We start from the raw sequence: 22,825 nt of genomic DNA, 5'->3' as shown, positions 1-22,825 counted from the left end.
GAGTCCTAACCACGAGGCACCAGGGAACTCCCTGGAACTAGCAATTTAGACCAAACCTATCAGACTGTTTCTTCCTCCCTCTTTTTCCCAAATCCTTCCTGAACCTCATGCCATCTACCTGGGTCAGACCATCAAAGCTCAAAAAATGCCTGGCCTTGTATTTCTGCAGTTATATCAACCCCAAGTGCCTTCCAAATTTAAATCCTTTGACATCGTTTGGCTTTAAATGCTTAAAACAAACTTATTAGAAAACTGTAGTGCCATAAACATTTATATAAACCAAAGCCCGTGCCAAAGCCAACTCATCACCTTCGGCTTTTGGGTTTTCAGATGTTGATCATGTACTTTTAGAAGGCTATTCAAGCACGAACCTGCAAGCTAATGGAGTTTCCACGTCCACATCAGTACTGCGGTGGTGGCTGGGGTCTTCCACGTGTGTTCTTGGTGTATTTGTGTTAATGATTTATGAATCCGAAAGAATTATTTGCCATCTGATCCGAAACAAAGTCCTGAAATCTATCGGAAGGGTGATGTGATCTATGGCCCGAGGGCACACTGGCAGGGACAGGCAATAATTCTCTCTATTGGGAGGACTGGTGGGAAGAGACAGGATCTGTGGTTTCAACGCACAACAGCTCCTGCCCACAGCAGAAACATGTGCAGCATGGATCCCTTAATCCCATTCTGTCTAGGAAGACATCTTAAAGCCTGCAATTCATATTCTCAAACACGTTGAGAACATAAAAACAATCCTATCACATCACTCAGCAGAAGGCTCATCTAAAATGGAGAAGGGCATAGAAAGTATACCATGGAAATTAAGGGCATGGTAGAGTTCTACACGGAGATTTTTGCTGAAGGTTAAGACGTGCTCGGAACATGTCTTCTGTGAAAACTCCAAAATAGATGTTTTTCCATGAATTCTTTTTAGGTATATACTATATTATCAGCTTCAGTTTCAGTGGAGAGGGGAAGCAAAGATGTGTGAACAAGTGGTCCTTGCCCTCAACACTGAGCTTCTCAAAGTGTCCTGTGCACGTGGATCCCCTGGGGATCTGGTTAAAATGCAGATTCTTGTTGAGTGGGGCGGAGCCTGGGATTCTGCATTTCTGACAAGCTCCCAGGGGATGTGGATGTTGCCGGCACACACTTGGCATTGATATTTACAAGGCAAAAACATTTACAAGGCAAGACAGTGTAAAAGAACCTTTTGATCTTGCCGTTATCTTTGAAGAACTCTGAAGGATCACATTCCTTTGGAAATTCATGGTACCCGGGGCTACTGCTATTTGTGTCCCCGCCTAAGGACACAGATGCATTGCTGCTGCTTTAAATTGGTGACCACCGCAGCTTCTCACCTGGCCAGATGTCTGCTGGAAAAGGCCTGACAGATGGAAAGCCAGACGAAAGGTGTGCTCCTAGGAAGTCAAAAGGCAATCCTTGGTGGCCAGAGTATCTGGACAAAAGATTTCAGGAGACGCACTGCAAGGCTGGACAAAAGAAAGGATTTGTCAACCGGTGTCTATGTCCTTTCAGTGGACATTATCTTCTTTCTCACAGAGAAACCTTGATTTTCTTGAGGTTTTAAACCATGTTGAATACACTGCATCCCAGCACTTTGAGACCTATTTTGGGCAATTTATAAACATAATAGGCTTATGATGGTTTATGGAAATTTGCTCAGAGGAAAAAGCTCTAGGCAGAGCCTAAAGCTGGCACTTAAAATAGGCTAGTGGCACCATGAGAAAAAGCAAACAAAGATAAACCCAGACTTGAGCCCACCATGCCAAGTGAGGCATCTTCCTCACCCACAGCAGCACTCTGCCTGGTACTTTTGCAAGGGGGAAGCTTGGATTCTAAATAACAATAACCAGGACCGTGTGTTCACCAGGACTGAGTTCTCCTTTAGTGCAATTTGTCATCAGAATTTCAGATTATAAAAAGATTGGAAAGTTTAAGAATGGAGACGGGTATGAACACATACCCAGCTTGGAACAGGGTTTCTGATCTTGATAAACGAAGGCTCTTTCCTAACAGCGATTTATATTTCTGGACTAAGGGGCATGAGGTAATGTTATTTTATAAGCTTAATGACTGCTCAGAGAATTAAAAAAAGAATAATGCTGACACTTGGAATCACTTCTGTCTCTTTAATGAAGCTTACAAGGCAAATGTCAATAAGTAGAGTGCGATGGTTTTTACTTCAAATTACAATGCCCTTGGGCATATTTATTTCTAAGACAGGAACCTTTAACAGGGGAGTCTATTTCCCAAAGAACAGCCTGTGAATTCTGAGAAAAGTGGGGTAGGTGCTTGTTGATTCTCTTGATTCACGATCACCACTTAAATTTTGAACATTTGGTGGATTTTAGACGGGCAGGAAACAGGGACAAGTCTAATAAACTGGCCCTAAATTAGTTTTCTTATTGAAAGAAGATACTTTTACACCATCTGATTTTGTTGCCAAATTAAAAAGGGCCAGCCCATCACAAACAGCTTTACAAGTTCATTAACCCTTTATGGGAAGAGTTTCAGCTTCCTAAGTGATTGTTTACTTGTTGTTTTATTAATGTTCGAGCTTCAAAAGAAAATATGAATTACATTTTGTGTTGAGGTCAAGTCAGTAGGGTCAATTCTTACCCTGTTTTCTCATTTTCCCAGTGAAATAAAAAAAAAAACTTCAAAAGGAAAGCAAACTGAGCAGATTAGGAATTAAACAACCACATTTTAATCAATAAATATAAACATTTGTTTGTTAACAAGTTATCGGGCAGAGTAAAATAGTAATTATCAAGGATTCAAAAGGGGACACCACCTTGAAAACACAGTGCAAATATCTTCGCCATAAACCTTCCCCCATTTAGAGAATTAGAGGTAACAAAAAATTTACCCAGAATAAGGCTTGGGATAACCTAAAAAGTTCCAGGCAGATTGTAAAGCTAAAATAGATGATTTTGCACATAACAGGTAACACAAAGATTATCTGACAACTCAATGAATAAATGATTGACTGGATGATTCACTGAACACAGGGAATAGGATTCCTTCTATTCACATTGTGAGCCAGGCCCATATCTATTTCTGTAACTCCCTTGCCTCACTCTCCCTTGCTATGCTCTGTATTGCAGGAAATCACACTTCCCAGGGCCCTTGCCAGATTCCTTCCAGGTAGGGCTGGAAGGGTAAGGTGTTAGAGGAAGACTAGCCCGGGTATGTTGCCATATCTGACTCATCTGGTGTTGCCCCATCTCGGGCAATGGCTTTGTTCCTGCCACGGCTCCATTTCCCACAACTCCTAGGTGGTTCCAGCTCCTACCAGCCAGCCCCCAACCATGTTTCCAGCTCCTGTGTATGACCCCAGCTTCTGGACTCAGGGAACCACACCTCCTCATAGCCCTAGGTGGTAACAGCTTCCTTTCATTTATCTTCTCTTTCATCATCTATGTATGTCAATTTCCTCTATTAAATTCCATCTACTGAAATACTTAGAATGGTTTCTGTTTTCCTGATCGGATCGTGACTACTACATATTAGAATCATTACACTTTTTCCCCCTCTAACATATCTGGGAATTCCTGCACGAGAATCCGCTGTAAGCCAATGAAAATCATCACTCAAACCGCATTCAATACCCACTTTCTGCAATACAGGCAAACGAATATCCCTTTGGCTGTTTTTTTGTCAAGCACTCTCTTTGCCAGGTACAAATATGACTCTGATGGTCTACCAAAGTCACCACCAACCACGGTGGACACAGCCAAAACTCATCTGCAGAGGTCATTTTTGTTGTATGTACTAAGTGTGACAACAAGGAAAAAGAAAGACAAACAGGAAATTAATCTTAAGAGAAAGTCGCCAAATGGATAACAATGTTAAAAAAAAAAAATGTCTCTGAAAATTCAGAGACGATAAGACAGCACCAGAAAGTTTCCTGTTGAATCAATTTTCCTGAAGTTAAAATCTTTTAGAATTTCTGGATCTTTCAAGAGCATCAAAAAAAAAAAAAAAAAAAATTCTGATTCATCAACAAATGATCCATAGCTTCTCAGCTAGAATGCGCCCCTGGAATGGTTATCTTCAGAAGTAGAGTTCCTTGGTGAGCATGGAGACCACACATGGGATCTGCTTCTTCTCATGAAAGCATGGGTCATTAGATTGAGATTCAAAGTGCCTGGCCACCCTGTCATTCACCCTGGTGAGAATCTGCAAGATCTCCAGGCTCTTCCCGTGCTCGTTCAGGATGGAGCAGAGGGCCTGCACAAACCAGGAGCCACTCCCTGGGTTCCTCCATGAGTAATAGCCTTCAACGGGAGAGAAAGAAGATGAAATCAGCTGACCTGGCCACTGCTCCGCTCACCACCCAGTAGGAGCTGTCGGTGTTCGGGGCCTTCGCACGTGCTTTTCTGAAGTGACAGTACTCCCCGCCTATCTGTGCAGGGTATGTGTCCTACAGGTAACCACTCTAAAACACAAATCTCATCCTGTCCCTCTCCTACCTAAAACAGTTCCCTTGCACCCCTATATCAGGGTGAAGTTCAGGCTGCTTAGCACAGCCCACAGGGCCCACGACAACGTGGCCCCCTGTCTACCTGTCCGGGTTTGAACTTTGCTAATGCCCTGTCACACCCTGTGCTATGGTCTCTCGCTCCTCTCTGTGCCGTGGGAGTGAAAAGGCAGTGGTCTACAAGCCAGGGTGAGAGCTCTCATCAGAAGCCACAATGCCCAGCACCTTGATCTCAACTCCCAGAACTGTAAGAAATGAATTTCTGCCCCCCAGTCTGTGGTCTTATGTTAGCACAGCCGGAGCAGACTGACAGCCCCTGTGGTCCAGCCTTTTGAGTTTTACCAACGCACTGAGCCACCTGCCCCTGGGCACTCTGTCTGGTGAGCCCTCTCTCCCTTCCTCCTGCTGTTTGGTTTTTCAAGACCCAGTTACAGCAGCTCTTTTTTCCAGAAGCCTCTCTCACCTGCCTCCCTAGAGTTCACCCTTCTTCCTTTAGTTCTGCTAGACCTGGCTCAGAGCACCTCCAACCTGAGTCACAGGTTGGTTCACACAGACACATGTTGCCGTGACTCCGTCTCCCTCTCACGGGCAGGAGACCAGATTTCTTTCTTCCACGCACAATCCTTAAAACTTGTGACGTTATCATTCTCACAAAACCCCGTCTGTAGATCCCGCCAGAACTGGTTTTCCAAACACAGTGGCCTATTTACTGTAACCAGTACCTTTGTATCAAGCACTTGACAAACTACTACTACAGGTGGGAGAATTCTAACTTAGTGATGGTTTCTACCCCAAACAAAGGAAGTTCACTGAACTCACTCAGGCAGACCTGGGGCTTGGTTAATCCTAAGGTGGCTTGCTTGCTACAGGCATTTCTGGTGTCTCTTAACAGGCTGCCATATAAAAGAATCCTGGCCTGAGCTCTAACTCTATTACATACCAAAATCTCTATATGACCTTGGGCAGGTCACCTAAACTCACCCAAGCTCAATTTTTTCTTCTATCTGTAAAATTAGGACAGATGTAACACCTTTCCTAACTACCTACGCAATTATTTCAGGGACGATTGAGGTAAAAGACATGAACAACACTCGGTAAATTGTAAAGTGCCACAGAAATATTTGTTCTTATAATTCCCAACAATGATAATAATCATCATAAATGAGAGAATTCAGCCTTCTTTGGAGAGAAAAGTGACTACGTCCCTGTGGTAGGCAGAATAATGGCCCCCAGAATAATGGCGCCCAGGGATGTTCATGCCCTAACTCCAGGGCCTGTGAATATGTTACCAGACATGGCAAAAAAGAGCTTCGCAGATGTGATTGAGGTCAAGGAAACAAGATGGGGAAATTATTCTGGATTATCCAGGTGGGACTAATCTAATCACAGGAGTCCTTAAGAGAGGGGAACCCTTCCCAGCTGTGGTCAGAAAGAGCAGTGTAAGGGTGGAGGGAGAGTCAGAGATGGGAGGTTGCCGGTTTTGAAGCTGGAGGAAGGAGGCCGCGGGCCAAGGAATGCAGGTGGTTCTAACATGCTGGGAAAGCAAGGACGTGGATTTTCCCCTCTACAGTCTCCAGAAGGAACTGTAGCCCTGCCAACCCATTTTGGAATTCCGTCCTCTGGAACTGTAAGGTAATACATTTGTGTGTATTAAGCCACTATGTTTGTAGCAATTTATTTCTACAGCAGTAAGAAACTGACATAGCTGCAAGCCTTCATTTCGACGGTGGGCCGGATGGCATGGTCTGGTTAGCAGACAATGGACGTGATACCTGGAACTGTGGAATAGGCGAAGAGAAAGTCGGCTTCAACTGGGATCTTATATCGGGGACTAGCATCTGTGTCACTGATAGGCCCCGAGTCGGCCTGGATCCCATCATCAAGCTCTGTCCCCCGGCAAGCCTAAACATCAAAGCAGAGATCACTCCATGAAGCAATAGACAGAGCATAAGGACAGAGATCACTCCGTGAAGCAACAGAAACACGTGTGCTGTTCATTGCCGTGTCCCAGTGTTGTCTACGCTTGGCATGTACTAGCAATGCAACAATCTTCAAGATAATTTGATAATGTGTCAAATCAGTAAGCAGAGCAAATAAAAATATTGCAACGTCTTAAACTCTCATAATTTGTGATCCAATGCGATCTAAATGCAGATGGCGAGGATTCAGAGGTAGAAAAATACAACCCAAATTTGCATACCCCAATAGAAACAGCATGTAGATTTGTAAAAAATGACACAATCCAAGTCATTGTGTAATCTTTTGCCATTTCTATGGACTTTGGCAAGGGATTACCTGAATGAAGAAGAGTTTGGGTTTCTCTAACAGGGTTTTGCATCGATCCCCCCTAAAATGGGCTGTCAAGTCCTTTATTGCTGTCTTGCCGTCTGTTCCATAAATTAAATTTTCTTCTCCGTGGCTTAATAAGATGCAGGCAAAGCAGGCTGAATTTCTGTGGTCCTCTTCAGAAGCTGCAAGCGATTTAAACATTGAAAAGTTAAAACCTGTGTCCTGTGGGACCTCAGAGGTAGTATTCCCTTCCAGCCTGGCAGCTGTTACTGACAGAGAGGGACGGGCAGATAGTGGAGAAGCACCCCTGGACGACACTGGAGAGAAGTTAGAGAGGGGGAGAATTCTAGAATTCTCTAGAATTCTCATGAGGAAGAGAACCCCAAGGGTAGGAGGGCTTCAGGCAGCAGCTGGGAGACAGCATATGGGGTTGCTGAAGGGTGTGGCCTTTGTTAGGTCTGTGACACTGGGTGAGTTACTTAACCGTTTTGTGCCTTGGTTTCCTTGTCTGTAAAATGGAGACAAGAGTACCCATTAAATGAGTTGATATTTGTAAAGCAGACCACAAGAGTATTGGGCAAGTATTTGTTAAAGAAAATAAAACACACTAAGTGAAAGAAGCCACTTGCTAAAGGAAAAATACTCTACGATTCCATGTGTATGGGGCTCCTAGAGTAATCAGGTTCACGGAGGCAGAAAACAGAACGGTGGTTGCCAGGGGTTGCGGGGATGGGGAAATGCGGCGTTAGTGTGTCATGGGGACAGAGTTTCAGTTATGCAAGATGAAAAGAGTTCTTCTGGAGACGGGTGGTGACAGCTGCCGAACAATGGGAAGGTACTCACTGCCACTGAACTGTACACGTAAAAGTCGTTAAGATGGTTTTATATTATGTGTCGTTTACCACAATTTAAAAAGTAAAAAATAAGATTACAAAAAAAAAAAAAAGAAAGAAAGAAAGAAAATGCTAGGTTGGCTGTCAATTTAGGAGACTGAGGAGAGGAACCATAAATTATGTAATGGCTCAGCTTGATTTCATCTAAGGTTCTGGGGTTCTAACTAACTAATTACTATAACCTATCCTTTCTTCTTCTCTTCTCTTCATCAATGATGAGGGAAGAAGAAGATTTAGAATTTCGTAATTCCCTGGTGGCCCAGTGGTTAGGACTCCGCTCTCTCACTGCCAAGGGCCCGGGTTCGATCCCTGGTTGGGTAGTTAAAATCCCACAAGCTGTGCGGTGTGGCCCAAAAAAAAAAAAAAAAAGTAGTAAAGAATTTCTTGAGCACCTACTGCGGGCAGACAGTGATCTAGGTACTTTGCCGGAGTTATCTTATTTAATCCCTACAAGAGCCGCTTGAAGTAGGCCTCGTTTATCTTTATTTCACTGATAAAAAAATGGAATCTCGGAGAAGTCCTAGAACTTTGTCCTGTCAAGAAAAATCACCATGTTGCTACTTTGACAGGACAGTAAATGGGAATTCTGTGATCCTGACATGCCCTGGACACGGGTGAAATAACTCCCTTTTCATAAGGACAGAAACTACAACTGGGACAAGCCCTTACATCTGTAGAGGCCATTACCCTTCTCAAATCACATTCACAAACTTTCCCTCAGCTAATGCTGACTGCGGCCCCAAGAAGCAGGAGGAGATGGTATCATGATCTGCATTTCAGGAAAGTAAAACACCGAGAAGGCACAGATGCCTCGTCTAGCTCGCCCAGCTGCTAGAACTTGGACTAGAGCCCACATTTGTACTCTTGACTTCCAGTCTGCTCTACCATGTGGCCTACTAGGGTACAGAAGGTGGGCTCTTAAGATTCCTGTTCGAAGAAATAAGGAAAAGATGACTAGTTTTTAAAAATATAAGAGACGGTACTTAAGAGAGAGTGTTATGGGGGGGGGGTGTCTTTTTCTTGTTTAGCTGCACAGCTGAGAAAAGCAGCACTGATTGGAATTGTGTGCCTACCCTCTGCCCATGGGTCAACATCTAATGAGCTGGGAGGGCATTACTTTCAATCATTTGCCCTAAATGCGAGAATATCCTAGGTGGCTTCCACTAGATGGTGTGATGTAATAGAAAACGTAATTGTTCTGGAATCGGAAGACCAAGGCTTGAGGTTTGGTTCTGCCCCTACTAACTATGCCTTCAGTATGGCCTTTATCCTCTCTAAAGCTCTGTCCCTATATTCATGAAACGGGCAAGATAATATTGTTGGCCAACACGCAGGGGTTGTGTTAAAGATCTAAAGAAACAATTTTGTGAACACGGAATTGGCGGTTTGAAATTGAGACCATTCTGTAGATACAGAACCTATTTCTCTTGCTGTGATGTAAGCTGCTTTCACATTTTAGGGGGAGATCTAAGTTTCCAGAGAGATAGGTGCCCCAGAGACAGGTATGGAGTCACCCAGAGGAAGGAAGGGCTTCCCACGCTGAGACATTTCCCTCCTGTGTGTGAAGGTGTCTTCCCCAGACCAGGCGGGAGAAGGAAGAAGACTGAAGGAGGAAGGGCAGGATGCACCTTTTTTCAGCAGATCTTGCATCCTGGCACAAGAGCAGTCATTATAGACGGTCACGTCGAAACCCAGGCTTCGGAAGCACTTGAAAAGAGCCTCAGCATCTTTGTCTGTTCCGTTGCGGACACCCATTCCTGTGGGAATCAAGCACCGAGTCCACGATGAGTGCCACGTGCTGGCACCATCAGGCCAGGCGCTCCGGCGTAAATGCTGCCAAGGTCACGATTTAGATGAGCGACTGAAATAAGAAGCAAACTCAACGGAGAGGGTAACTCAGCCCACCCACAAAAGGTGAGCCTCGTCACGGCGACTCTCAGGCCCAGTCAGCCCAAACAGCCCGCCTTGATCCTCAGCCAGATCCCACACGTGGTCCAAATATTACATCCGCTAATGCACATGATGGGACTCTCAGACTGCAAGTTCCCAGCTTCCCCGCATCCCTCTTTCCTGGACACTCGAGTACCACCTGCGGAGGGGCTGTCTGCCACAGGAGGTGGGCACAGTGTCTCCCTGATGAACATCTGATACAAGTCTGAATGCAAGCTGAAGAAACTGGAAGGGAACGGCAGAGGCTAGCCCATGCCCACAGCACCCACCTGTCACTCTGTCGAAGTTCTTGTTGTTTATGATGATGCATTTGCCCACCTTCTCAAAATTCATGTTATACTGATACGTAGGCACTCGGTCCCGGGGGTTCTTGGCCGATTTCCCTGAGTCATTTTTCTTCTTCTTACTGGGGAAATACAAAGCCAGTCAGGGGCTGTGGAAGATGTTTGGACAGGAATGACCTCTTGTTTTTATTACTAGCATCAAAGGGGTACCCGAAAATGCTGCAACGTCTGAGAAAAAGAAGTGGAGCTGGGGTGGACAGTTGGTTCTGTTTAACTGTCATGTTTAAAATAAACAGGATCTCCTGCTTAATTTCATTAGATGCTACAGAAATGCAAACTGAAATCATAATGCAATACCAATACATTCCTCAGAATGGCTTCATTGTCTTGGTGACCACGTTTGGCACCTGGAATTATCATACGTTACTGCGGGAGCCCCCTTTGTACATCCCTCTGTGGAAAACTGGCAGAACCTACTGAAACTGAACTTAAATATATCCTATGACAGAGCTATTCCACTCCTGGGTATATAGCTCAAAGGAGAGCAGACGTTTACCTAACGACAGAGCCACACATGTGCACAGCAGTACTATTTAAACAGCCCGAAACAGGAAATAATCCAAATGTCCATTTACAGCAGAATGGATAAATTGTGGAATATTCAAGCAATGCAATACTATAGACAGGCAGACCTCAGAGATATAGTGGGTTCGGTCCAGACCACTGCAATAAGCAAATATCCCAATAAAGCAAGTCAGATGATCTTTCTGGTTTCCCAGTGCATATAAAAGTTATGTTTAAACCATACTGTAGTCTATTAAGTGCGTAATATGTCTAAGAAAACAATGTAGGTGTATCTTTATCAAAAAATACTTCATAGCTAAAAAATGCTAACCATCATCTGACAACACAAGGTTGTCACAAGCCTTCAACTTGTAAAAAAAACACATTATCTGTGATGCACAGTGAAGTGAGCACAATAAAATATATGCCTACAATAATGAGAGTGAACAAACCATGACAACACAGAGCCACATGGATGCATCTTAGACACGTAACGCTGAGTGAAAGAACCCATACACAAAAGGGTACAGAAGTGTGTGCACTTCTCTATGTAGATGTTATAATTTAATTAACATTTACATTAAAAGGGGAAAAAAGGAACAGCAACTTAAACAAGAAAGTAGGCCCCTTCCGATCTCCAGACACTGACCATCCAGTTTTCTAAGAGTCAGGCACACAGGCACGGAGACTGGAATCTGGGGCACCGTTGACAGGCTAGAGGAAAACAATGACAAACGTCAGTGGGGAGCTGCACTGCTAGTCGACCGTCTGAATGTAAGCTCCATGACAGAAGAGATTTTTTTATCTCTTTTGAAAAACTGCAGAATCCCCAACACCTAGAACAACGCCTGGCATATGAGTTGCTCAATAAATATTTGTTATAAACTACAGACCAATAGCCCTAATAAATAAAGATGCAAAAATCCTTGATGAACTCTCAGCCAGCCAAGCCAGCAATCTGTAAATAGGGTGATACACCATGACCAAGTGTGATTGATCCCAGGAACACAAGGTTGGTTTAACATCCAAAAATCAACCAATGTAACCCATTGTATGAACAGAATAAAGGACAAAAACCACATGATCAACTCAATTGGTGCAAAAAAGCATTTGACAAAATCCAACACCCTGCTATGATAAAAATGCTCACTAAACTAGGATTACAGTGGAACTAACTCAGCCTGCAAAGGGCATCTATGAAAAACCCAGTGCTAATATCATACTTGATGAAATAAAATTTATATTTTAAGGTGGAACAAGAAAAAATTAAACATAAAATTCTCTGTGTTTGTCTGGGCCTCCTCCCTCCGTCCCTAATGTGCAGTTTACCTCTGCACTCCATGTTAACCAGAACTCCTCAAAGACAGGAGTGCCCGCTCGACTGTAAAGATCAATATTTCTTCTTTCTTCGGATACTAGCAATGTAACTTCTTAAAATAGCATTCTTTCCCAGTTCCGTAGGGGGTCGTGGGTGACTTGCTGCTGGCTTTGCATATGCTTATCTGGACTATGTAACTTTGGTGAACTTTATGTGAAACATCAGTATGTCATTTTGATGGATGAGCCTGTATCGCGAAAATGAATATGACTGTGCCTTTGACTTCTAACAGGTGGAACAGTTCTCAGAGCTTTCTGAGAATACGCTTCCTGGGTTATAACCCTCGGTTTGGCTCCAATAAAATTCCCGTTTTCTTCCTGATGTGATAGTTAACTGAATTTTCATCGACATACTTCATGATGAAAGGCTGAATGCTTCCTGCTCTACAATCAGGAACAAGTCAAATATGTCCACTCTTGCCACTTCTACTAAATACTGTATGAGAGGTTTTAGTCGGGCAATGAAGTTAAAAACTGTCATATGAATGAATGAATCAGGTTTTATTTGCTCATTTTGCAGACATGAAAACTGGGGTCCACAGAGAGGCAGGGGGTTGTCCAAGGTCACCCAGCTAGTGATCGGCAAGGTGGGACCATCACCCAGGCCTCCTCCTTCATGTCAGCGTTCCACAGCCTTATGCTCTTGAGTATCTGTTAGAATGATTTGTCCACCATCCTCCCAAAGCTCCATCAAAAGTTGGAAGAAGTAAAGTGAAAGTGAAAACTGAGCTTGTTCCCTGATGGGTGTGGCTCCAAGGGTATTTCACTCTGAGTTTTCACTGAATGTTACCTGAGTTTCTCAGAATCTCTGAAAGGATGTGGTCTTTCCCCTTCCTCCTCCTACTTTGGTCCAGATTACAGGTTAGCTATGTTAAGTCGAAACTTCAGATTCCATATTGCTGTTTTCAACCTCAACATGACTTTATCCTCTACTTTTATAGGGTCAAATTTCTTCCGTCGTATCATTTTATTTCTAAAAGAGAAATGCCCTCAGTCTGGTCTCCTACCTTCTAAAGTCTCCCCTCTCAAAACACAGGTGGAACATTCTATGACATGAATCACAGCAAGATCCTTTTTGACCCACCTCCTAGAGAAATGGAAATAAAAACAAACAAATGGGACCTAATGAAACTTCAAAGCTTTTGCACAGGAAAGGAAACCATAAACAAGACCAAAAGACAACCCTCAGAATGGGAGAAAATATTTGCAAATGAAGCAACTGACAAAGGATTAATCTCCAAAATTTACAAGCAGCTCAATATCAACAAAACAAACAACCTAATCCAAATATGGGCAGAAGACCTAAATAGACATTTCTCCAAAGAAGATATACAGACTGCCAACAAACACATGAAAGAATGCTCAACATCATTACTCATTAGAGAAATGCAGATCAAAACTACAATGAGGCATCACCTCACACCAGTCAGAATGGCCATCATCAAAAAATCTAGAAACAATAAATGCTGGAGAGGGTGTGGAGAAAAGGGAACCCTCTTGCACTGTTGGTGGGAATGTAAATTGATACAGCCACTATGGAGAACAGTATGGAGGTTCCTTAAAAAACTAAAAATAGAACTACCATACCACCAAGCAATCCCACTACTGGGCATATACCCTGAGAAAACCATAATTCAAAAAGAGTCATGTACCACAATGTTCATTGCAGCTCTATTTACAATAGCCAGGACATGGAAGCAACCTAAGTGTCCACTGACAGATGAATGGATAAAGAAGATGTGGCACATATATACAATGGAATATTACTCAGCCATAAAAAGAAACGATATTGAGTTATTTGTAGTGAGGTGGATGGACCTAGAGTCTGTCATACAGAGTGAAGTAAGTCAGAAAGATGTCGGTCTTCAACTGACATCTCTGAGGTAGGTGGAGGGGGCATAATCACACCCTTTTTATAGGTAATAATAACAACAATTAGCGTTTGTCAGGGCTTATTATGGGCTGAGATCTTGATAAAATTCTCATCTGCATTTTCTCATTGGCTCCTGAGAGGATTTTAGCTAATTTAAGCTCACTCGAAGACCCTAACAAGAGGAGCATTATGTTTGGTGGGCTGGAGGTCAAGTTTATGCCCTTTATGAGAGAAAATTCCACTTCTGTCTTCTGCAATACAGATTATTTTAAAACAAACTGTACAATGATATCTAAATTATAAACAAGCTGTGATTTTTTTAGGCTGCCATAAGCCAAACTACACCAGTGAGCATTTTTTATAAGAAAAACAGGCTTAGATATAAGTTACACGAAAAAGAAAAGAACTCTGTTTCTATCAGAATAGAATTTGGAAAACTAACTGCTTAAAAAAAAGGAACACAAAAGTGTGTATATAAAGATATATACACTTTAAAGAAAACACTTTCCATAGTTATAAAAAGTACCTTAAAAATGAATATGAAATGTGATTCTTATGTGATTCCCCAGTAAATATCTCAAGGGAGATAAGGACAATTTCCCTTTCTTATCCTTCCCCTAAACTGAATTCTCATTTTTCAAAATGAACTTAATATCTGCTTCTTCTTTCCGGATTTGAGTCAGTCCATATTAATTTTTCCTTCTAACTCAAATAGCTTTTTGTTAAACCCAGGTCTTCCCACACCGAAGCTGTGTATCAGAGAGTGATTAGCAACTTGATCCCATTGTGCCTAAGAGGCACTGGCTTTGGGAAAACTCCATCTGTAGCTTAAGTCTGGGGAAGCAAACCCTGATGATGAGCTTAAAGCATGTAACGAGAGACAAATAAGAGGAAGAAATGATTGTCGAGAAGTCACTAGGGGAAAGGAGCCAGGAAGAAACCAGGCGGACTAAAGTCTATTGCCTATGGATAGATTCCGCAAGTAAAAGAGGCCAAGAGACTAGAGTCTACCACCTACTAGTTGTGAGGCTTTGGGGTCCCTTCTCCTGGGGATTATCTATCTCCCTTTCACCCCAGTTTCCCTCTTGTGGGAACAGTGCCATCTCTTCCACTTTGCCAGCTGCTGTTGCCAGGGTGCTGCAGAGACATGAATTCAGTACAGCCTCACATATAGGAAGGGGGCTGATTCCTGAGAGGGGCGTACGTTAGGGAGCCCCAGTAGCTGATTCCGCAGGAACACAGGGCAATCGCTTTGCTTGAGTCTTTCTTTTGTGTGTGACACCCAATACTATTTGGAAACACTTTTGGACTGACAAGTTCTCTTCCATTTTTTCCCCCTGGGGTTCCCATGTCCAGTTTTGAACCCTAATAGCAGGCCTCAATTAAAAGATCTGGTTGGCAGACCTAAGTTTATTCAGTTAGCCACTCACTCCCATAATAACCAGCAGGGCAAGTATCAAGATCTAATTCGGCTTCTACTTCCTGGGTGGACTGTAAAAGGCAGGGTCTTGAATCTAAACCACATAGTTATTGTTAAAATAATGAGGAAGCTCTCCCTATCCTGATGTGGGATGATTTCCAATAAGCAGTGTTAAGGGTGGAACAAAACAAAGGGGCAAAACAATGAGACCAGTGTGCTACGTGTCAGGAAAAATTCGTATCTTGCTTGTATTTGCATAAACAGACCCTTGCAGGATGATATAATGGATAAATCCACGGATTTCCGGGCGGGACTGCCTGGGTTTGAAACCCTGCTCCACCACATAGCTGAGCGATCGTGGGCAAGTTACGTATTAACCTCTCTGGGCTTCAGTTTCCTCATTTGTAAAAATGACAAAATTATAGCATCTGCCTCAGAGTTGGTAAACAAGTTAATATTCACAAAGCACTTAGAACAGTGTGCAGCATGTAGCAAGTTGTACTGAATAAATAAACATCATCATTATTACTCATGTTATTTATTAAATAGCATCAAAAGTGGTTACCTGTGTTCTGGAGCCAAGAGCAGGACGGCAGGAAGGAGAAAGAATTTTGACTGTATATCTCTTTTTCTATCTATGAATAAGTTAACTACTCAAAAGATTAAAATAAAAATTATTATTTAATAGTTAAAAATCACTTGCTGCAAATGGATTTCAAGACCTGTTTTGAAAATTACTTTTTGGACTTTTTGGATTCATACTTTTTTGTGCGAGTTGTTGAAAGGCGTCCCTGGACACCCCATTTCTCTGTTTTCCACTGTGATTTTTACCCCTCTCCCTAGCCTTCTTCCTCTACGTGTCAATAGTAACAACAATAATAAATAAAGTTCTAATAAGTACTACTTTTTGAACACTTACTGCTTTACATATATTATCTCATGTAATCTTTACAACAACTCTGTGAGACATTAACTCCATATCTCATGGAAAAAGATTACATTAGCTTGTCCAAGATCACAAAGCCAGGCAGGGGTAGTGTCCAGGTTTATTCTGAGGTCTGACACCAAGTCCCTTATTCCAGGGTTTCTCTGTTAAAATTCAGATTCCCAGGCCTTGCCCTAGACCCAGGGGATCAGAGCCAGGCCTGGGTATTTTCCTGGAGACGCTCATATCCTCTGAAGCCTGAGGGCCTCAGCACTAGCCTGGGCCCGCTTGGCCCTCACCTTTCACTGCAGTGTCCACTCCTGTTTCAAGCCCCTTCGCTACTTCCATAGCCCATGGAAGCAGAGGTCCCTGTGGGCTAGTCCCTCTTCCTCCCGAGCAGGGTAGAGAGTACCAGCTCATCCCACCCTATCAAACATCACTCTCCACATGACTGCAGCCTTTGGGCCCCTTGGCTCTTGGCTAGAAAGTCAAATGAGATATGCCTCGGGGAGCACGGCCTGTGGAAGGCGGCCCTGGGGAGCACGGCCTGTGGAAGGCGGCCCTGGGCAGCAGCGTGGTTCTATTTAGGGTCATGTGTGGGATTTATGGCTCTCCACGAAACCTGCAAGGTCTCCCCCAGGTGACAGCTGAGCTGAACATTAAACCGAAACTAACTGCACAACCAAAAGGCTTCCAGGAAATGCCACTTTGCAAGCAATGCCATCCTTATTCTCCCTTGTTTGCACAATGTTTGGGTGAGTCCCCAGCACAGCCTTGGTGGCCCTGTAACTCACTATCAGCACAGTCGGGGGAGGTGAGCTCTGTGACCGAAGTGCTAGCAGCTCATAAAGAGTTACTGTTTGTTTGGAGATCAATGGTCAGAGCCAAGCAGATCATCAGATAAACAACTGCTGTTGGACAGAAGCAAGGCCCTCAAGGGCTCCAAAGAGATGGTGCTCATTAATCAGCCAACTGCAGAGAGATGGCAGTGGCCTGGTCCACAGCTCAGCACCACGGGTTCTCCAGGGGTGGGCACCAGGGTGGGAATGAACAGGGTGATAAGAAGCTTTCAAGGATCCAGGTTAGAAACTTCTTCAGCTGGCGATCCTCCCCCAAAGACAAGATTTTCTAAAAGTGGCTGTTCTTGTCGTCCTGGGTTCATTTGGCCTTTTCTGCAGAAGATGCTAGCACACGTGGGCACTGCCGTTACACAGACCCCAACAGGTGGGCACCCGCACTTTGTTCAAGTCCAGATCAATGGAAACCAGCCTTTCTCCTGATTCTGACAAACGGTACAAATGGTGGAGGAACCACTTAAGATAGTCCCTAAGTCACCAGGAACAAGTATCACTGATATATTTTTAAAATTTATTTTATTGAAGTATAGTTGATTTACAATGCTGTGTTAATTTCTGCTGTACAGCAAAGTGATTCAGTTACACACACACACACACACACACACACACACACACACATATATACATTCTTTTTCATATTCTTTTCCATTATGGTTTCATCAAAGGATATCGAATACAGTTCCCTGTGCTATACAGTAGGACCTTGTTGTTTCATTAATATTTTTTAAAAGGGTTTTATGCTTTACAAAGTATGTTAATAATCATTACCCCCACTTGTTCTGCAAAGTACAAATGAGAGGTATGGAAAGATGTAACAAATAAAGGCTGGCCAGGGTATTTTTAACGCCAGATTCTATCACTTCCCATTGTACCCTCGCCAGGCCCCGTTCTGTTCCCTCCCTTTGCTAATTTTGTGCTGATAAACTTAGTCTTTAACTTGACCTTTTTACATTCTGAACACATTGGCCAAGATTACGACACTGAGGAGAAACACAGGATTCTGGTTTTGGAACCTGCTGTTAAGTGCGAGGCTGTGATAAACCAGACCAGTGAAGTAAAAAGTCCAAGTCCTCTTAAAAGCTCATGTGTTACATACAATTGGCTGCAGATTTTAAAACAACAAATCTGGCCACGAAATCACTGTGCTTGGTTAGGGCTGGACAAGCAAGGTCACAACAACTACAAAAGCCTGGTAGAAAGACTGACGTAGGAAGTGCATTCAAGTGTGCATCAAAGACAATGAGCAGTTAATTTACACAAGCAGGTTGGCTGACTACGGCCCTTCCTAACCATCCTTCATGTTTGCTGGTGTTGTATTTCCTCGCTCATATGTGCAAGGACCACTGTCTTCATTTCCCAGATGTATTTTGGTAAGCTCAAATCTCTGCTAGGAACACAGATAATACCAGCATTGATTATCAGGAAGGACCTAGATTATCCTAACTTCTCAGGTCGACAGCCATTATTTGGAACCTCTGATTTCGCAGTCACTTCAGCAAAATCAAGAGGCAAAGAGTTACCACCAAGCTCTGATAGTTATTTCTGTAGAAAGACTTCCTTGAAGAGTCTACAGTAACACATACCAGAAAACATTATAGGATAAAAATACTGTACCTACTATACAAAGAAGTGAAAAGCCTCAGAAAGTGCACAAAAAATTTTTACAATCCACTCTTGGTACAAATATAATTTTCCCCATCACCAGAGTGAATAAATACAGGTTTTATCTTCTTACAGATCCCCCAGGCTGCTCGAAACGTGAATTACACCTTTCTATATTTGGAAGGGAATATAAGCACTGCAAACCCGCTATTTATTTTCTAAAGTGTCTCCGTGAATAGGATTCCCAGTAGCTCTGTCTGTTTGCAGACATTCATCAGCATGAAAGTAAACACACCACCAGGCACACATTTCCCCAGGGCTGCTTCATTCGGAACTAGGGCTCTGGTTTTCATAGCTGCTTTGTCTAAATATTTTTGGGATGATTCATTCATGGTTTCAGGATTTCAGTAGAGGGCATTCCCAGCAGTCCTGACATACCAAGGCAAAGAACAAGACCGAGAGGAAGGGAGAGAGTGAAGGTGGTACCTCATGTCTCCATCTGAAAGCAACCCCCTCTGCATCAGAACTAGGCTTCGCCCTGCGATGACCGGCAGCGAGTTTCCTTCTTCTCTGAAATAATAAAAACTCAACATGCTCGGAGCACAGCAGGGGCAGGAGATTGGCACAGTCCGTCCGGCCCTGAAGGCCCGTGACTGAATCAGCAGTGAACCGCACGCTGGAGTTTTCCATAGGACCATTCACACTGGGGCTGGGAAAGTCACACTGGCCTCCCCCTTCTCTGCTGACCGGCAGAAATACCCAGGCTCCACACGGCTGCATCCTCCCCACTCCAGGACAGCTCCCTAGAGAAAAAGCGACTTTCTAGGAACTTGGGGTCCCATGGAAAAAAACCCACATTTCCACAAAGATGCAGTCAGTAGCACCATCTCTGAGAGTGAAAAACTGGAAACAATGGGGAAATGGCTAAGCAGGGGACAGAGTATCAGGAGAATAAAATACTACACAGCTATTTAAAGTGATGAGCACGCAGATGTGGGCAACCCACCGAAGTGCCAAATCTACAAAAGGTGGCGAAACAGCACACGTAGGAGGTGCAAAATATGTAAAGTTCTACGTGAGTGAACAAAAATACGAAGTGAGTTTGTGCTGAATCAGAGAGTTCAAATTCATCAGGTTATTTTTTTCCTTTTAAAGGTCCTCAAGGTAGTAATATAAGAATAAAATAGAAGACCATAGAGGCATACCAAATAGTTTAATTTTCAAATGAAGTATATAAACATTTTTCAAGGGTCTTGGATAAAGCGAATGACTCAGGAGTTACCACACTTCCCCACTCCGCCCCTCCAAATGCAATCAGGAAGAGGTGGATGCATAAAAACCAAATTATTAAGCAACGCTTTTCTCCATTTCCTGGTTCAAGGTCCCAGTCAGTGAAACGTGGAAGCCGATGAAGGGGAGTTATAACACCTGCACTCCTGGGAAACCCCCTAATCACTTGCCATCCTCAGGTTTGTGAAGGAGAAAAAACTGGCTCCGTGCATTCTTCTCTGAAACTCAATTTGCAAAAGTAAATTTCCCACTTACACTGGGAAACAAAGTCAGTTTAAAATAGGCTTAGGAGAAGAATTATCCGCCTCCATGTTTCCAACCTCCCCCTTAAAAAAAGAACAGAGACCTCTGGCAATAAAAATTGACAAATGACTCAAAGAAAAACACCATTCGGGGAAATAAAGGACTGAGTTCTCTTTAAATAGCCTAGAATGAAGTGGGAGACACAATGGTGTCTGTACTGGGGCTGCAAACTTCAGAACTGAGAACAGCTCACACACTTCAGTCTTGATTCTTACACAACCACTTCATCCATCTTGTTCACTTTCAGCTGAGCAGTATACAAACTCACCCTACCAGATGCAGGCCAGACAGAAAGCCCTGAGCACCAGCAAGCTTGGGGTCTGAATAGGCAAGGCCATAATGCACATTTCTTATTTGTGATTAGGAGCTCCCTTGAGAAGCAACGGGGCTTCTTTTCATAATACTCTTCTATTACTGGACTTAATTCTACACTAACGGTGTTTTAAAAGTTCTATCACTATGGAAACCTGACATTTACCTCCCTTTCTCACTTTTTCTGTTAACTTTAGAGCTTATTTTTTCCCCTCTAGAAAAGCAATAATCTGAAATAACTAGAGGTATTCTATACACGTAGAAGTCATGGCTTCAAAGATTTAGAGCCTATGACCATGGTTCAGAGGTGTGGCTCGCTGCTCCTGAAATGGGCACGTGGCCCTCTTTATCAGAAACCCCATCGCTAGCCCTGTTGAAATGCTGTCTGTATACCATCTCTCAGCTGAAGTGAAGCAGAAAGGGAGCACTTTCAATGAAGAATTAAATTTGCTGACCCACTTGGGTGGAAGAAAAAAAACACCCCGCTGGTGGATTAATATGGTTGAATAGCTAGATGCCACTGCACTTGTGGGTGGTACTTGACGTAAGGGGCGGGGGATCAATGGACCCCAAATTAGACCTGGGTCTTGGTCCTGTTGGGTGACCATGGATAGAGGACTTTGCCTCTCTGGCCTTCACTTTCTTTGATCGTTACACAGAAGGGGAACTGGATAAATCACCTTTCAAGGAGTCTTCCGGTTTGAAATTATGATTCTATGATTTCTCCCTTATCAGGTAATTTAATTCTCACAAACAACCCAGTGGATAGGAATTCATATCCCTGTCACGCAAATGAGGGAACTGAGGCTCAAAATGGTCAAAACACCTGCTCTAGTTGTTCAACGAAAGAGTGGGACTCAGGGCCAGGATCTGAACCTAGGTTGTCCAACTCCATACCAGCACTGCTGTCATTTTAAGTGGTATCATGACTACTTCAAATATAGCATTAATTCTTTATTACTCTTTATATAGAAAGTTGGGAGACAGGCATCCAGTATTCTGGAGTCTGAATCTGAAGGCTTCCTTTATGGAAAAGTAAACTGCCTGGGTATGTTTTAATGTTCTTTTTCTTTCTAGGGGCCTCAGACCCGGCCTCTTTCAATCAAACGAGTGTGACTGAATGGCTTTTGCTTAATTAGGGACATAGTCCTTGGGATGAGTTAAGGTCTGCTTTCTTTGTTCTTTTCTCCAATTCCAAAGCATTGCTTCTTCTGAAACACTTCCCCTACCCGCCTCCAAATGAACAGGCAGGCCACCTGGATCTTTCTTATAATTACACAAATAACACTTTTTTTTTTTTAAATAGGGACATGTTTACATATAACACAATTGGTGGAGCAACTCAAGTTGCAGCCCAGGAGAAAGAAGAATTACAACCAAGTGGCATTTATGGAACACACTCCAAGGAGGACAAAGGTCAGAACACAAAGATGATACACAGGAGAAAGCTCATGGGATCTGAGCCAGTGCTTCAAAAGTAGGGAGCTTATCAAGCTTTGAAAACAAGCCTTTTCTCCTGCCCTCTTCACGCGGAACTGGAAGGATAAATACCTCCCTCAGCAGGGACACCCAAGGCTCCACCAAGGCCCTGGGGAAATTTGAGAGCGCGTGCAATCTGTTTTTTATTTCCTTTAACAGTGACCTTGAGCAGAACTCAGAAAGGAGCCTCTGATTTCACAGCTGAAGTGTTCCTGGAAGGGGGACATCTTCCAGGCTACTGGGCAGGGCTTGGTCTTATATGTGCAGTGGCTCTCAGTGGTGCCGCCAGGGTCAAACTCAGCCCGTCCATGGGCTCTACCCACTTTCCCAGACCTGTGCCGTGGGGCCTGGCCATCATTCCCACCGTGGCTCTGGCCCCGGCAGGCAGGCTCTTCTAGTCCCCTGATAACCCCACTGCCTTTTCTCTGACAGGTCCCAACTCCTCCAGGCCCACCCTCATCCTTCCTCTCCCAGCCTCCCACAGCTTCCAATACTCTACAATTCTGCAATCAGTTACTACCTGTTATTAGCTATTTTCTATACCCGTACCTAGATATTCACTAAGAACTTGAGTTTGTATCCAGGGCAGGGACCACGTCGTTGACTTGCATGACCGGTAACCCTGTCTAGGATCTAGGGTTACCTTTACATCAAGAGGGATCCCTCTTCAAGTTCGCAGATGACAGGGCGCCTTGTTCATCAACTATGGCTCATAATGAACATAGACCGCGCACACACAGTTGGCCCTTCGTATCCGAGGAGATTGGTTCCAGGACCCCTGAGGATACCAGAATCCTCGGATGCTCAAGTCCCGTATTTCAAATGGAGTAGTATTTGCATATAACCTATGCACATCCTCCCTTATACCTTAAATTATCTCTAGATTACTTATAATCCCTAAAA

General features: G+C 43.5%; 1 protein-coding gene across 1 annotated transcript in view; it reads right to left on the bottom strand.

The window, feature by feature from the left end:
* Positions 1–2,711: 2,711 nt before the first annotated feature.
* Positions 2,712–22,825, bottom strand: part of CASP7 (caspase 7) — a 30,240-nt gene continuing 10,126 nt past the window's right edge. The window contains exons 3-7 of the mRNA XM_082674152.1: positions 9,906–10,042; positions 9,315–9,443; positions 6,800–6,975; positions 6,277–6,406; positions 2,712–4,301 (exon numbers count right to left, since the gene is read on the bottom strand). Coding sequence (XP_082530278.1) covers positions 4,078–4,301; positions 6,277–6,406; positions 6,800–6,975; positions 9,315–9,443; positions 9,906–10,042 — 796 coding nt within the window. The 3' untranslated portion in view covers positions 2,712–4,077. The remainder of the gene's footprint in view (positions 4,302–6,276; positions 6,407–6,799; positions 6,976–9,314; positions 9,444–9,905; positions 10,043–22,825) is intronic.

This window comes from Grampus griseus (assembly GCF_964374135.1).
Source record: "Grampus griseus genome assembly, chromosome: 16".
Taxonomy (NCBI): Eukaryota; Metazoa; Chordata; class Mammalia; order Artiodactyla; family Delphinidae; genus Grampus; species Grampus griseus.
The sequence above is the reverse complement of the archived record's forward strand: the minus strand, read 5'-3'. Positions and strand labels throughout refer to the sequence as shown.